This window comes from Pocillopora verrucosa, chromosome 1 (assembly GCF_036669915.1).
Source record: "Pocillopora verrucosa isolate sample1 chromosome 1, ASM3666991v2, whole genome shotgun sequence".
NCBI classification, from domain to species: domain Eukaryota; kingdom Metazoa; phylum Cnidaria; class Anthozoa; order Scleractinia; family Pocilloporidae; genus Pocillopora; species Pocillopora verrucosa.
Window position 1 is genome coordinate 19,342,613 of NC_089312.1, and position 19,887 is coordinate 19,362,499.

General features: G+C 37.4%; 3 protein-coding genes across 7 annotated transcripts; 2 read left to right on the forward strand and 1 right to left on the reverse strand.

The window, feature by feature from the left end:
• LOC131788733 (RING finger protein 44) lies at positions 1-7,973 on the forward strand. Of its 4 annotated transcripts, XM_066172828.1 has the most exons (10): positions 1-211; positions 440-656; positions 1,385-1,460; positions 3,123-3,215; positions 3,757-3,935; positions 4,113-4,416; positions 4,589-4,744; positions 5,013-5,246; positions 5,327-5,551; positions 6,110-7,973. In XM_066172828.1, the coding sequence occupies exons 4-10, from the start codon at positions 3,135-3,137 to the stop codon at positions 6,161-6,163; spliced, it is 1,233 nt and encodes a 410-aa protein (XP_066028925.1). In that variant the 5' UTR covers positions 1-211; positions 440-656; positions 1,385-1,460; positions 3,123-3,134; the 3' UTR covers positions 6,164-7,973. The 4 variants fall into 4 exon arrangements, with proteins under 4 accessions (XP_066028925.1, XP_066028929.1, XP_058961798.1 ...); XM_066172832.1 differs by lacking the exon at positions 1,385-1,460; XM_059105815.2 differs by lacking the exon at positions 440-656.
• Positions 7,974-8,093: 120 nt separating this feature from the next.
• LOC131788734 (histone RNA hairpin-binding protein) lies at positions 8,094-14,001 on the reverse strand. 2 transcript variants are annotated; one of them, XM_059105819.2, is made up of 6 exons: positions 13,776-14,001; positions 13,116-13,325; positions 11,884-11,976; positions 10,386-10,550; positions 9,671-9,829; positions 8,094-9,245 (listed from the first exon to the last, which is right to left on the reverse strand). In XM_059105819.2, the coding sequence occupies exons 1-6, from the start codon at positions 13,913-13,915 to the stop codon at positions 9,086-9,088; spliced, it is 927 nt and encodes a 308-aa protein (XP_058961802.1). In that variant the 5' UTR covers positions 13,916-14,001; the 3' UTR covers positions 8,094-9,085. The 2 variants fall into 2 exon arrangements, with proteins under 2 accessions (XP_058961802.1, XP_058961800.1); XM_059105817.2 differs by having other exon boundaries at positions 8,094-9,248.
• Positions 14,002-14,128: 127 nt separating this feature from the next.
• On the forward strand, positions 14,129-18,685 carry LOC131788790 (serine/arginine-rich splicing factor 10). Its single transcript, XM_059105887.1, has 6 exons — positions 14,129-14,227; positions 14,304-14,408; positions 16,354-16,457; positions 16,991-17,087; positions 17,538-17,564; positions 17,977-18,685. The coding sequence occupies exons 1-6, from the start codon at positions 14,160-14,162 to the stop codon at positions 18,242-18,244; spliced, it is 669 nt and encodes a 222-aa protein (XP_058961870.1). The 5' UTR covers positions 14,129-14,159; the 3' UTR covers positions 18,245-18,685.
• The last annotated feature ends 1,202 nt before the right edge of the window (positions 18,686-19,887 follow it).

Consider the following 19,887-nt stretch of genomic DNA (forward strand, 5'->3'; position numbering starts at 1 on the left):
TTGATCGATTTCACAAAGAACCGCAAACCCATGTGCAAGAAGTAGTTTATACTCGTAAATATAAATTCTTTTCCTCGCTTTTCCATTCCGATCTGAAACTTTTCAGGGCCAGTGATTGAAGAAGACCCGATCATTTCAGCTGGAAATCGTAAATTCAATCGTCGACCTTCGGCTGAAAACTAAGAACTGAACCTGAAGAGCAAACATTTAGGTAGGTTACACGGATGGATTTTAGGATCCTTTTGGTATGAGCCATATGTTGTTCTGTTGTTATTGCTTTCTAAAGCAATGTAGTAGAATGTCATCTCCATAAATTAAATGATATAGGTGATCTGGAATTACGTATAAATCCTTTGAAACTAACATTCCGGTTGCCTATTTCTGTTAACTTGCTACAGCGATCGATCGAATTTTGAGCGGAAATGTTTTTATTTCTGAGATTCGTTAATAGGAAACGACCCTTTGGGCCGAAACAGCTGAGAGGGATATCGCAAGATTCCTTGAACTTTCTACAGAAATAGGACTGGCAACAAAAAGGTTAAAACGATTGGGCCAAAGTTTCGGAAACATAAAAAACGGTGAAACGCATCGGCTCGAGAACCAATTCTTTGATCCTCGTGAGGAACAGCAAATTAACCGTACCCCAGTATCGAGAGGTGGGTTTGGTTCTAATCTTCAAACGTATTCGAGGAGCATCGTGATCTTGAAGAATGTTAAATGTGCTGTACTTGTTTACGTGTGAGTGAAGGCGAAAGATTGTGAATTTCCTCGGATGTTTGTTTCAAAGCTTCGACTATGTTTCTTTCCCTCCACCGGAGGGAATAAAGTCACGTTTTGACTGTATGTTTGTTCGCCCGCGAGGCAAAGCAGTAGGGTTTTGCCGTCAAGGGCGACTAGTTCAGTAGCGAATATTAGTTTCTATCTATCGATCAGCGAATAAGTTGATTGGTTATGTCTTAAGTTTGCCAAAGTTTGCTCAACTTGTACCAGCCAAGTCGTAGACTCTCCTCTAACATGGGTTGTTAATGAACAGTAGCTCAGTCACGGAACTGATGGCAAGGTAACAGCTAGTTCGTTGAAGGCGAAAAAGCTTCCTGCTCTCGGCAGTTTTGTCTTTTGCCGTTCCTATAACTGTTACCTTTAAAAGAAACACCGCTCGATCAACTCCGATCGTGCAGAGACTGAACTTCTGAACGATAAGTTTGTTACAAAATTGTTGGTGCTCAAACACGCCAATTTTGCGAAGATTTATCGAGGAAAGGCATAGGGGAGTGCTTTAGAGCAGGTATATTTTAATTTGTTTGCACTGATTCGGGAAAGTAAAAGAAGTGTAGTGATTCAAATGTTCCCCAATGAGTGAATCAACGATGTCTGGTTTTTCCAGTTCTGCCGAAGCTTTACCGAGGAAAACCATATGCAAATGTTCTGCGGTATTCCTGTGTTCAGCTGGGTCGATACAGGTACATTTCTTTGTCGCTTTCCTTGCACTTCGTAAACTTTGTTCCTCATATTATTTTTTTTGATTTTTGGTTTAATAAATTTATTTCCATCAGGATCAAGATTTGCGCTAATGCATGAACTATTTTTTTAGTCCAAAAGTTTCCTTGCGGGGAGCGTTTCATGCTGTCGTCTTTCATGCATAAATTAGAGGTCAAAAGGAATTGTTTGAGATGACGTTGTGGTTTAATCATTTTTGTTCTGACAATATCGCTTATTTGAGACGTTACGCGTTTATTGTGAAGTTTTGAAGCTAAATATCCTTCCCCTGTTATTTTGTTATTCCAAAAAACGATGTTTTATGCGAATCGTTGGTTGAAGATTCGAATAGTATCGTGCGAACGCGCATTCGTCACGCCTGGTCGCAACATCGGCAAATTAGCGGCAAAATCAAAAGAAGAACGAACTCCCTCGGCAATGAGACCTGTCGGCAAATATCATAACGAAAAATTCGAATCTTATCTGTTACTATAGAAGATTGCTTGGGAGCTTCACTAAAACCCAGCTTTTTCACAAATGAGTGAGTTGAATTCATTCCTGTAGTTTGTCTGAGACGGAAAAATATGTACTAGATTTTTTTGGCCCCAGATTCTTTTAGTTTGTGGTTACATCAACCTATCACGTTTCAGTTTTTTGTCTGCGGTTCCACTTAGACAGATTACAGCCATGGGGTTTGCTCTAAGAAATGAATGCCCTTTACACTTTCCCACTCTTTATTACTTTTTTTTTGTTCTTCATAATGCTTTCTACTCTGTGATTCATCTTATATATCAAAGTGTCAGCTATGCAACTCTGACAATGCACAATTTTTCTTTTTTTTTTTTGTTGTTGTTGTTGTTGTTGGGAAAGATTTTGGTTGTATCTTTTTTTGCAGCTCTGTAGTAAGTTTGGTGTTTGCAATTATTTTCTTTAGAATGGTACCCAAAAACATCTTGTGAATCCAGAGCTGTGGTTCTTTTCATACAATAGGTCTATATCACTATTACTCTGAAGAATCTGTGTACAACATAATTTCTTGTAATTATATGAAAGTGAGTTTTTGTGGATGTGAATCAACATAGAAGTAAAGGAAAGAGGCATCTTTGCAGCTTGCAGCATTTCAATGTGCTTGACCAATCTCTCTGTGATATCCCAGGTAAAAACAGGTGGTTGGATCCTCTACCTGGGATTCCAGATGGGATTGGTGGTTAATCTTGGCTGCCTTTTTACCTGGGTCTGGCAGTAGTGATATAAATGGGTCTGATAATAATGGCGACATTAAGGGTGGTGGTGGACACAAGAGTGGGATACATTGCTGTGAGGCTATTGTTAAAATTGTTTAGGTGTATTTATTTTGCTGTCAGCATCTTGTAATATTGTGAAAATGGTTATGGTTTCCATGTTCAGCTGGAAGATAATAATTCCCCAATATGAAAAGCTATTATTTCTGATGTAATCTATGATAGAAGTGTAGAATTTTGTTAGTTTTAATTACCCAGACCAGTAGAGAACAATGCTTGAGAGTGGAAGCTTGAGATAGCTGATGGTAAATAACTGAATAAATTTAATTTATTTTACCATGAAGAATAAGTTCCATTGCTGAACATGATGGTGGAAAGCTTTAGCAATTTTTTTTTCCATCAAAGGTTGGTTATGATATGGCCAGAGAATTGATTCCCAGCTTGCAACCACTTTCTCCATTAGAGCATCCTGGAACTTCTTGTAGTACTTTCATCAAGGTAGTTATATTTATGTACCCCTACCCAAAATAATTTTTTGGCACTTACTGATCATTAAGCTCACATCCTAGTGCACTTAAGAGTCTTGACCTTGTAACCATAACTGACAAAACCTGGATTTAGTTCAGTTTACACCATTCTACAAACAACACTCTAGACCATGTTTCAGCTCTATGCTAACATGACCACTGGTAATCTGAACATTAAATATATTCTTGAAACTCCTTAAAAACTACTGATATAAGGAAAAGATGTTGTTTATCTAAAACATGAACAAGAAAATACAATGAATTGTCTCTTAGTGGGGCTGCTAGTGTCCTTGGAGGCTCAATTTTATGCCAGAACCCTTGCACACCCCACACTGGCTTGCTTCACCCACCCCATCAATTCTTGCAGACTTTGTAAGAAGCTTGCATTTAGTGCTCATGTGGCAGTGCCAGACTCCTGGTAAACCTTACTGTGCTCATTAGGTGAAGCTCACATGATTCTTATTCTTACATAGCCATGAATTCTTCTGATGGTTTTTTAAATTTCCTCTTAGAGTGATATTAAGTCAAGTCGTAGCCCACAAGTCATTGATCTCACAAGTGAAGGCTCTTTAACAACTATGGCACATCAGCCATTGAGGCATATGCCTCCTTATCCAGCTCATCCTCATCATTCCTCAGCCTTTCACAGAGTTAATAATCTGCCTGGTCATCCACCCTCAGAAAGTCATGGGTGAGTACTCTATTTTACAACAACTCAAGCCCAAGTTAATAAAATGCTATATTTATTGTGTTATATGTGTGATATGATGAAAATTATTTTGAGTCAGTCAGGGTCTATCTTATGTTGCTTTACCTGCATCTGTCAACTTATTTAATATTCTGATTTAGAAGTAATTTTGTGTTTTAGGAGTTCATCAAGTCATAGCTGCCCCTTTCTTCATCAGCAACAGCAGCAGCAGCAGCAACACCATCACTCTTCACACAATAGATTTTTCCATCCATCAACAAACAACAATTTCTGCCCTCTCAGTATGGGATCTACAGTTCCTTTACAACATCACCCACCCCATTCTGGACCACCAGTTCTCATCGATGTGGATCAAATACCTGATCATGTCAGAGCAGTACCAGTAACAAGCCTACCAAACTCTTTGCTAGTTGCAGGTGTCCCTGTTGCAGCGCCAACATACATTCAACCTCACCATTCTCCAGTAAGTAATCTTCTTAGAAGTTTACACCAAATTGTTGTAGCCAGCCATGTCACAGATAGGTACCAATAGGAAACTTTAAAAAGGAAAACAACCTAAACTAGAATTAGTTGTATGTAGGATTAATAGTATTAGTAGTATTAGTTTTTCATTTTTTATTCTGCCGATTTTTCAGATGGATGTTGATGGCAGAGGAAGTAATGGAGTTAGTACACACCATCATCATCATTATCACCACCATCACCACCACCACCATCATCATATCGTGCAGCCTCCTTACCAAGTTCCACAGCCACAGGCATACCACCCATACCCTACACCTGGAAGTATGGTAAGATATCATTTTAACCCAACATATGGAACTGCGTTCTTTTCATCAGTTCTGTGAAGTTTCCAATCTTCAAGGATATAGTGAGTTTTGTAGTGTATTAAAATAAGTAATCAATAAAATAGGAAGGGCCCTGAGTAGTGTGTTATTTTATATCTTACTCCAGGATTACCACATCTCCATCCCTTCTATAAATAAAGAGACCATATATTCAGTTGTGGAATTTGTGAATCAGGTCTAAGACATCCATTTTTGTTCTTGTCTCTATTAGCACTACAGACACTACCGAAGATGGCACCACAACAACACATCTCATCCAGGTTGGCCTTCCCGGCGTGCTCACCGCACACCTCCACCACCACCCCCTCCTCCTGTGCACTCTGGTGTACATCCATACCCTGATTTACTCTATCATTTAATATCTGTGATGTCCATACAGCAGTTAGCAACACAGCCAACTCCTGCTGCATGGGAAGAAGAACTTCATCCACGTGAAAACTATGAGGTAAGTTTTAATTTAAGAGGAAACTGCCAGCTATTAAGTGCTTCTTCATGATTGTTAAAATTTCTTTACATTTCTTGCAGACCCTCCTTAACTTTGCAGAGCAAATGGGAGAGGTAAAACCTAAAGGATTGTCACGTGTTGAAATCGATCAGCTTCCCACATACCGTGTAACAGCAGGAGCAAAGGAAGAAGCTGAGGAAAAACGATGCGTGGTTTGCTTGGTAGACTTCGAAGAGAAACAGCTTGTCAGAGTATTGCCTTGTTTGCATGAGTATCACACAAGATGTATTGACAAATGGCTCAAGGTAAGAGCAGTTTTGATTTCCAAGGATTATAAATTAAGGTCTATTTCAAGGTTTTGGGCCAGGGTTTTAAATTTCATGCAAGTAACATTTGTGGTAATTCTTTTCATCAGATGGATTGATGGATTGAAAGATTGCAAGTTACTTGAAATTTTGAAATATAAAAAATTAATTGACTTTGAATTTTACTTATAAAGCAAATCAATTAAAGCAATATTAACTATGGTATTGAATTGAATCATGGAGCAGGATTTGACCAATCTTTATTTGTAGCAAAACAGTTGAGAAATATTTTAGTTTGCTTTAAACAATAAGGGGAAAAAAGGGATAACACCTGTCTAATTTAACTTGAGGAAGTGACTTCCCACCCCTTTTAAAGGTGTCTAAAGCAGACCACGAGTAATCTGTAGTTAGTTGGAATTGTATGACTGTAAATATTATTAAACAATGAATAAAAAGAACATTAAGTAATGGTTAGACTGTGCATCTTAAAATTTTTTCATCCATTTAGGTTGATAGCTGATAATATGATTATTGAATTTATTTGTATTTATTTTGTAGTCAAACAGAACATGTCCCATTTGCCGAGCAGAGGTTAATGTCAATACAGATTAAAGTGAAGAGTTGAAAAATGGATTTAAGGGAGATGTACCCTTAATGAAGAACAAAAGAGGTAGCAGCTGCAATAAAATTTGGGGTCAAGAAAGATGGCTTAACATTGAAAGGCCTTCAATTGTAAAAAGCTATAAAATCTTAATTGCTATGTAACCGCAATGTGTTCCATGAATGAAAGGTGCAATAATGCAGACTTATGCTATATATTTGGAAGTGTTGAGACAAAATTGAGATAACCAGCTTATGCTGACATAGGAACAGTTGTAAACATTGTGGCTATCATGATGTTGAGCCCTTTATACCAATACAAGGAAATAAAACAATTTATTTTTAGCTTATGGAATACTCCAACCCTTTAAATTCTAGGGAGAAAGTCATCTGAGAAAAAGTGAAGCATTTATGCAAAACATTGAAATTTGTTGGTGCAGAACGAAAAGGAATTTTATCTGGAAATTTTTCTTGCTTTATGCAACATAGTCAATACTTTCATTTTTGAATTGAAACTACACAGGTCAGTCATATCTCTTACTGCCAAATACATGGCTTTGTGACCCATATTTTGAACATGTCAGTGGAAATGCAGATTGGTAAAAACTATGTGTTAGCTTGATGCTGCTAAGAAGTGATGAAACAGTTTTTGTTTTCAATCTCTTGACCTTAAAGATCTAAGAATTTCTCTGTCCTAAGGAGTATATTGAGAAACCTATTTTTCCTTATGAGAATTAGCAATTCTGTTTTTTGGATTTAGGAACTTTTCAGATCAATTGAGTATAGGTGGGTTTTCTCTTCTCTGCTTGCATGTATTCATTTTGGTAAATGAAGTCCATGGTTCACCTGTTGTTCCATTTAAGTAGTTTTGAAGAGAACAGTTCATTTTTTTGGTTTTTAATCATGGTAAGGTATCTCATTACAATTTCGATGGAATAGAAAACTTGCACAACTTTCGTATTACACAAAAGATATTAAAACCAAGGTCAGATAAATTAATTGGGCTTGATTGTGACCATTGAGCATAATGCTGGAAGAAGTATTGTACTTAATGAACATACACATCTTAACCTCTCTTTTTCTCTGACTTGCATGAAGTTTCCAGGCAACACATTGGAAATGCTGTCTCACTTTTCATTACTTTGGCTAGTAGGCAAAGACATGTCAACAGATGGCTTGTTACTATTCAAGTTCTTGCTATGCGTGGTTGCCTGGGCACTGTGAGAATTAAAATTTGCTTTTAAAGCTTGCACCTTAAGTCTAGTTAAATTTTGACCTCAGCCTAAGTAAATCTCAAAGTTTTGAGTGTAATTTATCTGACCTCTATCATAATTAGCCTCAGTGAAATTGTTTTGTATTTTTAGTGTTCTAAAGAGTTACTTTAAATGGAGCAACACCTATTTACCTTCCCAAAATACGAACATTTTACTATCTCATATTATTTTGTTACCTGTGATAAACAGAGAATTGTACTTTGCTCATTCTGTTTCAAAACAGAAACCCTCTCATACCAAAGCAATTTGTAAATAAAGAATGGCCATTGAGTAAGACATGCTAGGTATGAAAACTAAAAGTGGGAAAAATAATTTTTATAAAGTAATGTCACATACATATAGATATATCCTGCTGTTTTGTACAAAAAAGTATAAGTTACCATGTGCATGGGGATGAATGTGGCTGTGAAAGTAAACAAAAGTTGAGAGAAATATACTGAGCAAAAGTTGCATTACTGATTTTATTAAAAGGAATTTGAAAAATGGCAGCCATGAAAGGTCAATGTACATGAAACAGCAATAACAAATAAAGATAACTTTTATGACAAGTTGTGAGATGAATTATTTTATCTTGTTTGATTCCTTTTGCCAAAAGCTGGCATCAATGATGAAAACAGGCGTTAAACAATGTGATGACAGTACAGTGCAAAGGGAATAACAGTAATAATGGTGTCTCTCTGCAATGAGTAATCCAAATTACAACAATTATTCAGGTAATTGTGTAGTACATTGCATCTATTGCTGTCATTATTTCTTACTTTTGAAAACCTCCATCTAAGAAAATTAAATATATTTTAACCTTTAATTTCTTGAAGTGATTAACGTTTAACTTGCCGATATAATATCCAACATTACCCAGGCAAACAGTAATAAGACTGTTCAAACTTATGGGGTTGAAGTTATCTTGATCTAACATCACATTCTTGTAACCAATATACAAGGAAATGTGTAGAAGTTAGAGGATAGAATTAACAATTAGATTTTATGAATAAAAGGATTAAAAATATGTTAGTTGAAATATAGGTTTCTGTATTTGAGAAAAAGGCTCAATGGAAATCAATACACAAGTAAAGAAGTTTAGAACTATAATTTACCTGGATAAAAAATAAGCAAAAAATATAATTTCCTCCTAAAGTTTTATTGTTAATTTCATGATCAGTTACCAGAAAAGAAAAAAAATATCTCCAAGTACACTACATGAGTATTCCCCAACCCATTCAATGATTGTATTTAAGTTATTACAGTTAACATTATGGGTTTACAAGTCAATCACTTTATTTAAGTGCTCCATCAAAATTTCTAGTACATACATGAATATTTTTCTTTCAGCAGAGGAGTAAGAGTGGCCTTGGTTTTTTCACATCAGAAATGCTACCAAAAGGCCAAAAAGGCTGAACTTCTCTAATAAATAAAATCTGAAATTCAACTTATCTAAAACAGGTCAAATCATAAACCACAGTTTGAACTTTGCAATAGTTTTTTAAAACTTTTGAAACAGTTCATTTGAGAAATTTGTATAAACCTATCAGAACTGAATAAAAGTTTGACCCATGCCTTTTGAAATCTATGCAAATCTCAAAGTTCTTTTAACACTAATTACTTAAAATCTTGAGTCTAAAAAATTTCTTAAATGAAAAATGGAATAGGTATATTCTCAAAATTATAATGGCAAGCCATCATTCATCAAACAGGCATCAAGATCAAAGTCACCAAACACATCATCAATACTACTTGGGGTGGATGTTGACATCATGTCATCATCAGCATCACCATTATAACTATCCACTTCCATCTTACCCTCACAAGGGAATGACTGAATACTGCTGTTGAATTAAAACATTTTCAACCAATAATTAACACTCAATGACAAAAACTAGCAATGTTAAATGTTGATTACTTGAAGAATACTTACTGTAATCACAAAACATTTTGGTCACATGTACATTGGTTCAAAAGAATCAATTCCATACAGACAGCTCTCCTTTAGTCAACCCTTAAACTCTCAAGAGCTAATTGTTAATTCTCCCTCCTAGCTATGACACTTTTACATGTAAATTAGTAACATGAATTTGTGTTAAATCAAGAACATGTCTTCCTAAAAAGTTTGAGTATTCTCATTTCCTGTTTTTTGGATAATGTATGGATATTACAAGGAGAAATTGTATGTTGATCCCTTCTGAAAGTTAAGGGGTTGATGAGAGTAATGCTTCAAACCACTCTTTGCCTACTAAATGTGTGTCCCTACCTCTGTGAAGACAAAGAGAACAAATCCTCTTTTCCTTCAGATGGTGGGTCCCAGATGTGAAGTTTTCGACGCCAAAGCTTCACCTGACCAACCCAAGATCGAGTGCTGCATATTTGAAATTTGTCTGGTGTATTGGGGTCTTCTTTCGTCCGTTGTTCTCTGAAAGTTTTATTCAATAGGAAGTGCACATAAGAGACTTATCATTTTTGCTAAGTGTAAACTTACAAAAATTCAAGTTTAATTACGTTGGCCATTTTTCTGGTGATCTCAGCTGTAATAGAATAGTAATTGAATTAATCTCTAAGGGTATTAGTTCAACAAGTGATAATATATAGATTTAGGCAAGCCTAAAAGCGGAGCTTGCATTTTTTTTTCCTGCACGTCTCTTCAACAGAACTAAAGCCCCTACTATGGAAAAAGTGCATGGTAATATTAATGGATTTTCATTCACAACTTCTCCATGTCCGTGTAGAGGATTGATCATAAGACAATGCCCATGGTACAGTTGGCCGCACATGCTAAAAGTAGCACCTTGTATGATCAGTCGTACAGTCATATGGTCATACATCCAAATTTGTTCGGCTTGATGGGTTACCACTATTTTGTACAATTATGGGGCTACATAAGCTCCACTATATACTTACAACAGTTACAAAAACAGCCTTTCTCAACATTGTGGAGGATGGTAAGACTACCATTGCATGCTAGTAATTACCTTGGCACTGCAGCTGTGTAACGTCCATAGGACAAGGTGTTCTTTCCAATGTCAATTTGTTTTTGTCTTTGGAGCAGTTTATGTGGATCAGTCAAGACAGGTTTCTGGCTTAGAGATTTTAAATTTTCATCCCTAGACTCTGAGAGCAGCAGTTTTCTTTTAAATCTGCAAGTTTCAATTAATTTTGCTTAGTACAGTTAAGTTCTCCAGAAAGCATTTTATGATGCACTAGATAATGATATTTAAGTGTTGAATACATCTGTCTTGGATACCAATAACTGACGCATAATAATACAAGTTCTAAGCCAGAATTTTTACTATATCACACATTTCTAATTCTGGTGGAATATTTCCTTGTCATTGGTAAAGTTTTTCTACACTGTTTGGCTTCTCTGAAGGCCTAAACAATTAAAAAAAAATTAAAAGAAATGACTGTCTCCAGAGGAAAAAAATGTACATTGCCCAAGAAAAGTTGAACAGAAAAATAAGATCCTGAAAACCTTTACTCTATTTGTCATAGATTTCTTCATCAGAAAATTTTTTAATTTTACACCCTCATCTTTGAGGAATATCTCAATTATTTGAAGTAATACATTAGTTTTGGGTGATGGGTCTAAAGAAGTCTAAAATTTGTGAAGCTTTGCTTCTTAGCCATCAGCCAGCAATTGTTTGTGATCATCTCATGGTTAAATGTGACATTCTGCCAAATGTGATGTTCTTATGAAAGCAAGATTTAATTCTTGAAGAATCTTACTAGTCTCTCAAGAACAGCTAAGTTAATGTCTGCCTGTTCAGTGGTTAGCAACACAATGGACAAGTGCTGTGGCTCACAAATGTTAAAAGATCAGACAGTTATTGCAGTGATGTGGTGATGATAAATGACTGGATAAGTACGGAGGAGCAAACACACACACACACACACACAATGGAAGAGAAAGATGAATGAACTTATGAGAAGGCAAAGTCACATTTCCATGTCTCCTGCACTTCGCTGTCATCATTTGGCATTTACCTATCACTCACACTGTACGTTGTGCATTTTTTTTGTGGCATGGCAAAAGAAGAGCTCAGTAACTTGACAGCACGAAGGGTAAGACTCTTTTCCTTTATTCACCTTTTTTCAACAAAAGTTGACCATTGTGGTCATCATTAACAACAAAAAACATTTTCATAGCATATTTTAGAGGCAGCTTATTCCTGCTGTGATTTGTGGGGGAAAGGGTGGGTAAAAAATGTCGTCGCCTGCTCATGGAGTGTCTTCTTCATTGTAATTTCCTGAGCAACTGGTCCACAACCTTACTATTACAGCCAATTATTAGTGCCCCACAGCGAGTTAGAGCCTCAACATTTACATATTCAGACCCAGGGTGCTTTTATTAAAACATGGTTGCACTGTGAAAGGTATTATTCCTATAAAATTACCCACAATTACTTTACAGGTGAGTTGAATCAATTTGTTTAATTTAAAAAAAAAAAAAAAAAAAAAAAAAAAACATACCTTAAATTTGTTCTCTTTTTCACTGGGTCTCTTTTCCCTTCTTCCTCTTCATCAACTATACTTCCCCAGTCCTTTGTCAACTCAGGAGTATAACTGAAGGATAATTATTTACATAGTACTTTCAGTATTACAAACTCATTCATGTACTTAGAAGGTGAATTCTTTTGGAAGCAATCCAGATCTGCATTGGTGATACAAGTTCATCACTTGGTGAATTTGCTCAGAGTTATCATTCATAAGCTTCTTCAATGTGTTAGAGCAATTCTCAATTGAGTTTCCAGAGTAAACTAGGATAATGTTTTGGTTTTACTTAACCTTGCTCTGTAATTGGTCTAGAAAACTTCTGCCATCCTCTTGACCAATCTTATGCAAATCTTAAAATAATTGGAACTAATTCATTTGCATTTTCCAGTGCTCCAACACTTTCAGTTCTCATTGGCTAGTGATAATGTTAACCTTGGTTCTGATTGGTCACTTGGGTTGACTTGGTTTTTTTTGATACTTAATTGAAAATAGCTCTATAAAGCAGGTGATCTTGGATCACTTATCTCTTAGTTGTTAACGTTCTATTTTTCTGATCAAGAGGTCCAAATTTGAGCCTCGGCCAGGGTCTACATCACTATGCTGTGTGTTTATAAACATTACAGTATTTCTCTCAACCCTGGCATATAAATGAATTTCAGAAAACCATCAGGAAATCTTTACAAAATTTTGGCATAGAATCGCATTCTACCTTCAAAGAGAAGCAAAACTGCCCTTTGTTATCTCACAGAGGGCCAGTATGAAGACTTAGGCAGTGTTCACACTTGGTGCCCGAGCACTAGTACCCGGGTACCGGCACAAAATGGTGCTGTGTTCAGACACACGGTACCCAGTCTGAAGATATGTTTGCATTCAATAAACAGAGCACACGCTCACTATTGAAATCTCGAGTGGGACAAGGGATTGTGGGTACGAAAACAAGTGGTTTGTGGGTAAAGTGTCAGGGCACCAACGAAAAATGTGTTCACACAAGGACTCAGTGCCCAGTTTAGTGCCCGAGTACAAGGTCGAGACCTTGTACTCAGGCACCGGCACCGTGCCCGAGTTCTGGCGTGGGTACCAGGAAAAAAGGTGTGTTCACATTGGTGCCCGGCGTAGAATAGAACCCGGGCACGGTGCCCGGGCACCAAGTGTGAACACTGCCTTAAACACCATTGATTGGTACAAAAACGGATAACATGAATATTTACCTCGAAACTCCAAGAGGAGGGAATTCTTTGGAGAGGTCCTGAATTTTAAGATGTGATCTGTTGGGGGGTGTCTGTTTGCTGCTTGCAGTTTTAGCCCATTTATTTCTTTCGTTTTGAGGGGTGTTTACATCCGAGATGTTTTCATCAGAGTTGTTCTTGACCGAAGGAAACAGTGATATGCACTGACTCTCTGGTATTTCCCTCCTTCTCCTTTCGAAATAAAAGGATTTCTATAAACGCGTGCATATCTTATTCATAACACCCTTCTACTAAATTTGAGAACGCCATCGATCCTCCGTTTACACAGGTGTGTTTAAAGCGAATATTTATGTATGCCTTGCATTGCGGTTTAAGTATAATCAGCAACATCGTGAGAGCGTGAAATGGAAATGATGAAAGTTTAAATAGAACAAGTCAGGTTGATTTTGGTCTTTAATCTGGTTCGCACATCGCGAAGCAAAACATCATCTCACACAGAAATCTACCCTATTCTATTATGGCGGGAAATCCTTAGAACAGTTAGACTCATAATACTTACGATCTTGAAATTATCTGAGTCGTATCGCTCAATAAAACCTTATAATTACGTTCTTATTTTAAACCTGTCGATCAACGAATCAAGCAAACTGGAATAAAGCAAGGAAAGATTAAAAAGAATACCTGTGATTGTCACGCTTCTGTGTCTTTCGGAAGTTCCCTGACCTGTACATTTCACGAGAATCTCTCGAACTTCGTTCACTTTCTCTGCTGTCAGGACGCGATTTCTTGTTTTGCTGGAATGTAGGAGACTTTGCGTCCATATTGTTTAAGGGACTAATTATTTCTTGAACATCGATTCACTGAAAAAGTGGTTGTAAGTCAGTCGAGAGTTTAGGCGCTTTGTGAAATGAATTTCGCGCCAAGCGACGAAAAGAAGCTTGCTTTCCAAATAAGGTGACCGAAGCCAAATTAGGTTAGTGAGCGAGACCGATGACCGAAAATAGCGCAGATGTCTTTAACACCATCCCATAATTTAGCTTTGTAGCGTGGATTTCAGTTCGCAAAATGTCGAGTCGTTACTCAAGACCGCCAAACAGTTCACTTTACGTGAGAAATTTACACCATGATACGAGGTAAGACTCACAAGAGACACAGTATAACCTCTATTCTTTTTGAAATCCACGTAACGCTATGGATTTCTTTTCACAGACCCGAAGACCTTCGACGTATGTTCGGGAAGTATGGACGCATTACCGACGTGTACATTCCCCTAGATTACTACACGAGGGAGTCTCGAGGCTTTGCCTACGTACAATATCCTTTTCTGTATGTTGTGACTTGTTATTCGTCAAGTTTCTTTCTATCTCTGAGTTTCTTTGGTATTATTCGTAATAACTGAATTATCTCATTGTACTTTTGGTAGTCAGGACTAGAGAGAGAACGAAAGCGAAAGTCCTCAAGAAAAAGTCTGCTAAATCGGTAAAGATTTTAAAGCCCAAGCTAATCCAAAGTGGGAACGAAAGTAAAAAGTCCAAGTAACAGGAATGAAAGCTTGTAAAGACAAAGCAAAGAGATATGATTATTCAAAAGATGAAGTTAAAAAGAGTAAATTGTCAAGCTACGGCTAGCCCAGGCGCGAAAAAGGCAAAGAAAGGTTTCAAGGGCTTGTCGAGTTAAGAGCAGTGGTGTTAAAAGTGGAGCCAATTCTGCAAAGAATGAAATTTTTAGATGTAAGTATTAGAACCAAGCATTAACTTGCCATCACCATTGCTGTTTTTATCGTATCCAGAAACTCCTGTCCATTCTAAAGCTTAAAATTTTTTTCAGGAATTAAGTAGTAGTGCTACCAAGTATAAAAGATCATCAGCAACAACAAAGAAAAGGTGTAGGCATGTAAAAGAATCTTAAAGTCAAGTCAAAAGAAAGAATGTGGTTGGCCTGCTGATCAAAGTGTGTTGCACAAGGTGCAGGGCAATTGAAAGGCAAACAGAGTCATCATGATGGTTTCCTTTTCAACCACAGATAAAAGGCGCCTAGAAAGTTCAAATTTGTCGGACTTGCAAGCTTGGTACACAGACAAGTCTTTAAGTAATGTATCAGAGAGTTTGATGATCAAAATCTTTAAAGTTTAACAAGGTGCAAAGAAAGGCGACAAAATGACATTCCAAGCAATTATTTTTCATCAAGACTGGCATTTCGGTTATCAAGTACCAAGTTTTCGAAAGAATAACAACAAATACTGTAAGTAATTCATGGTGATATGGAGCTTCAGTGTCTGTTTTAGATAGGGTATATCCCTTAGAATAAGGTATTTATTACAAGGAGCTTGGAAAAGGAGGGGTAGCAAACGCTTCACTTGATATCAAACAATTAGCTATGTTATTCTGCCGGAACAAGAGATATGCCAAGGAAAAGTGACCTTTGTTCAAATAGAAAGCAAAAATAGGTGCAACATGGTGACACAACTACCCCTTGGAGGGCCTTTATCTAGCTAGCATTGCTTGTAAAAGATTTTGTGGCTTTTTCCTTTAACGTTCCTCTGATATTAACTTTTGAAGAGTTTCATTTTCTCAAGATGTGATTGTATTTAGCCTTCAGGAATGTAAAGGTCGGAATTTTCTTTCAAACTACCTGCTTAATAGCAAAATGCCCTTAACAGCATTAGTCAACCTGCTATGACACCTTAATAGAGTATTGTAAAATCAAAATAATGAATCATAACTAATAATTAATCACAGTAAAGGAAATTATCACAAAAGCCAACGAGAATGCAAAGAAGAAACCAGCAAACTATTCAAAGTTGGAAAAACATTGGTCAACTAGTTGCAATTGGTTTTAATTTTGAATCTCAATGGTGGAGAGGGTGGCATAAGTTTTCTGGACCAATCACATGATGAAGTGAACCAAACCAAATCAATCCAGATTAACTTTTGAAAATCAGTGAGAAATTGCTCTAAATGAATATGTTGGTGGGAAAATCAGAATAGAGTTTAGCCTTGTTAGAAATGTGGAAGAAATGTATCACAAGTAACTTTGCTTACAATCATATGTAAAGCATTACTTAGGGTCATTTGAGTGTGGCATGTTTTATGCTATTGTCAAATCTGCTCCAGAAATGCAAGGGAAGGTAATTAAAGAGTGTGACGTATCAGCATAAAGTATCATTGTGTTCAAGTGTACTTCAGTGGTGACAGCACCTTCAAGCTTCTGGTCCAGGTCAAGCTTGGAAAAGGGGAAATCAAGCCTTAACTAATGATACATTTGAAGATATCCGTGATGCAGAAGATGCCCATTACTACTTGGACAGGGTTGTTTTGCTTGGAAGAGAACTGGAAGTTCAGTTTGCAGAAGGAGACAGAAAGAGTAAGGCACTTTATGAGACATAAACCCATTCAACATCAAAATAAGTTAAAGCTTTGATACTTTTGGAATTAACACCTCACCTGAAGCCAGCCTTTTTTCAAAAGCCTCTCACTTGTCAGTCAGAATTGAAAATAAACTCCTATGCATAGTGGCACCTCTCCTCCCCAATGTTTTCACGGACAAGCACTGAGTTCTGTAAAGTTTTTTAACAGATAGAGAATGAACTAGAAATCAAACAAGATCACTTTGCTGTCATGTCCAATTTTTTGATGTTTAGCACTTGAGGCTCAAATAATTAAATAAGCAGAGCCACCCTTAGTTGTGTAAATATTTTAATTCCTCTTAACTTCGTCATTGCAATGCAAGAAACCAATCTCTTTTCTTTAAAGATGCATTTTATAGTTTTATCCTTGTAATTGGGCATTTATACCTTAACTGGTATGGATTTTGTGACTTGAGTCTGAGTCTTCTGTTTTATTGCATTTTCACCTGCTCTCAATATGATCTAACTGCAAATTATTTCTTTTGTTTAGCCCCACAACAGATGCGCGGCAAAGAAAAAAGGGAAGCCTATGGTGGTGGTGGTGGTGGTTACAGCAGCAGGAGAGATTATCAGGATGATTCTTATAGGTGAAACATTGCTTTTAATCTCTACTAACAAAGTTAGAGTACCTCATGATTGGGTGTCTTAAAACCCAAACCAATATGAAAAATACAGACCATCACATTAGAGGTCAATAGTGCAAGGAAGTTCTAAGATTCAAAGGATGTACATGAGAAGTAGCTCATACTTGTGAAAGTGTTCATAATTCAAGCCCCATTAGATTGCCATCTGATTTGTGTGGAGGATTTTGAAAGGTTTCTTTTCAAGTGACCTACTCCAGTGAGTAATGCAATGGAACCATGGCAATTCCATTTTACTGTCAACACCAAATTTGATTTGCTGTTTAGTTTGTTTTAGTTTGACCCTACTGAGTTTGATTGTAGTTGGTGTTTTGGCCCACTAAACTCTGATTTAATTACATGTAATGGAATTCTCCTTTTTAGATCATTAGTAGATTTTGAATTTTTTTTTTTCAGTCGTCGCTCCCGCAGTCGCAGTCCAAGGTGAGTTTTTGTTATTTCAAAGCTAAGAAACATGCGTCTGTGTAGCCACTAAGTCCCCTAAAGTACCGTCTTTAGTCCCTTAGTTTTTTGTATGTGTTAGCATGTGACTGCAGTTGCTCCTCATCGCACCTAACCCAGCTGGCGTACATATCGACTCCTGTTTTGTGTTCGTTCAAGCGTTTCAATTCTTCTCTCGCTGGGAAAACCTAGCGAGTGGATGCATCCTCAGAAGGATTAAAATATTTTGTTCTAGAAGTTGTGCTGTTACAATGGGAGTAAAAATAAGACGGAAGACCGACATCTTTCCACGTCCTTGGAGTTTTTAGATGTAGTTCTAAGCAGACGATTCGTTCCAAAATTTCCAGTATTAGTACAGTTCATGATCACATTCATGATTGTTTCTTTTCTTCAGACGTCGTCGCCGTCGATCTCACTCCCGTTCTAAATCACGTTCTCCCAAACGCCGTGAACGCAGCAGCCGTAGCGAAAGAAGCCGAGACAGTCACCGTGACAGCAAAAGAGAGAAAGAACGAGAGCGATCACGATCTCGCTCGAGATCACGCTCGCCATCTCCCGCACGATCAGCAGCTTCACGGTCACGCTCAGGCTCTCCAGCAGCAGAGTTCAGCGATAAAGAAGAAGAACAGGGTGGACAAAGCCGCTCACCAAGTCCAAACTAAGTTGTTCTCACTATGTGCTCGATTTAAAAGACTTGAGATAGAAAAGGAATTATATTCCAAGAATTGTTGCAACACTTCCAAGTTCAATAATGCGTTTTTTTAGATTTAGTTTGGCCTCTAGCTCTGTTCACCTCTCTTAGCACAAGCCCAAGGCAGTGTTCCTGCACAGAAAGTAGGAGGAAGTTGAAGAACTCTTAAATTGATATTTGTGTTTAGTTTTGATCATGCAACAAGTAGTGTTGTTCCAAATCGCAGCTATTCTCAGGCTCGAAGATTTTTTCTGTGGCGGAGTATTTTCAATAAACGACGGCATATAATGATTTTTCCATTTTAGGGCGCTATGTACACATCAAAAATGCACGTGCAATCGAAATATAGCTTTATATCTTAACACTGTAAACTTTTATCGTAGCGTTGAGAATTAAATCTTGCGTTGTTTTACGTTTTGTTGAATACTGAATCTGGCTGCCCACCATGCTCATGAGTTACACACAATTCGTATGAACATCTAAACAACTTGATTGCATGACACTCAACTTGTATGTGGTCAGTTTCCTTCGTGTTGTCTTTCGTAAATTTTACAAATTTGGTTCACGGGAAAACTAACAGACAATTATATCGCAATGAAAGCCAAATCCTCAAGGATTGAGAATTTTCATTGAAATGTTTCTAGCCTTCGACCATCCTTGATTCCTCTAATTCCACCGAGTGACCAATCTTAGGTACACTGGGTGGCAGAGTCGCTCGGATCCAGGGCGACTGGTAAAAGCCTTAGAGGATTAAACCTTAGAGGAAGGTGCAAAAATTTATATTTTTACCATCTTTCCCTGTACGGTGATGATCGCGAAGGTCTCCGGGACGTACTTGTGGCCATGTAACAGTGTTCACTCACCACTGGGTTTCGATTGGTACGGCTGCACGTGAGTGACTGACCAACTGTCGGTTATTAGATTAGTGTATATTTCTGTTTTACTCCAATCCACCCCAGGTCCCCGAGTTTGGATAAATTCTGATCGACCTCTTTCCCAGGCAGGTCCAAGCCTATGAGGACGCTCAGGAGCTAATACCACTAGACACGAGGCGCTAGTATCAATCAATTTACGTCCATATTCCTTTTACTCTAAAAAAAATTCTTCGAAATGTTGCGTCTACGCAGTAATTCTCTATCTTTAGAAACATCCATAGATAACGGAAACCAGGAACCCATTACTTGATGGGTTCCTGCGGAAACCCAAGGTATGTACATATACACACACTTCCTCGGTAATTGGAATAGGCTGTAGTCAGGAGCCCATTACAGTAATGGGCTCCTGCTATAGTATAATAAATGTCAAGAGCATACTTTCACTATCCCTCTCTATTCCACCATCTATCTTTCAATACACGTTTACAGGATTAGAATTTTATTTTTAAATGATAGTCTTGGCGATTTTTTGCTGCTCGCCAAAAGCGTGTTACTGCGCGTGTTGCGTGAGATATGTGCTCTCTCAGTCAAAAAAACTGGGAACAATAATATTTACTCATTTTGCGCGGGAAATTGGTGTGAGGCTGGCCAAAATTAACGCCCTTGCGCATGCCTTACAATTGACCGCTGTGTTGTGCCATCATGACGGCCTATATCTTGAGTGTTCAACTGTGCTGTT

Coding starts and splice junctions, on each gene's coding strand:
- LOC131788733 (XM_066172828.1), top strand. CDS start 3,135: ATGGCCAGAGAATTGATTCCCAGCTTGCAACCACTTTCTCCATTAGAG. Junction 3,936..4,112: donor CCACCCTCAGAAAGTCATGG/GTGAGTACTCTA, acceptor TTTGTGTTTTAG/GAGTTCATCAAGTCATAGCT. Junction 4,417..4,588: donor TTCAACCTCACCATTCTCCA/GTAAGTAATCTT, acceptor CCGATTTTTCAG/ATGGATGTTGATGGCAGAGG.
- LOC131788734 (XM_059105817.2), bottom strand. CDS start 13,915: ATGGACGCAAAGTCTCCTACATTCCAGCAAAACAAGAAATCGCGTCCT. Junction 9,830..10,385: donor TACACAGCTGCAGTGCCAAG/GTAATTACTAGC, acceptor TAAAACTTTCAG/AGAACAACGGACGAAAGAAG. Junction 9,249..9,670: donor TTCTCTTTGTCTTCACAGAG/GTAGGGACACAC, acceptor TTAATTCAACAG/CAGTATTCAGTCATTCCCTT.
- LOC131788790 (XM_059105887.1), top strand. CDS start 14,160: ATGTCGAGTCGTTACTCAAGACCGCCAAACAGTTCACTTTACGTGAGA. Junction 14,228..14,303: donor AATTTACACCATGATACGAG/GTAAGACTCACA, acceptor TTCTTTTCACAG/ACCCGAAGACCTTCGACGTA. Junction 14,409..16,353: donor CGAGGCTTTGCCTACGTACA/ATATCCTTTTCT, acceptor AACTAATGATAC/ATTTGAAGATATCCGTGATG.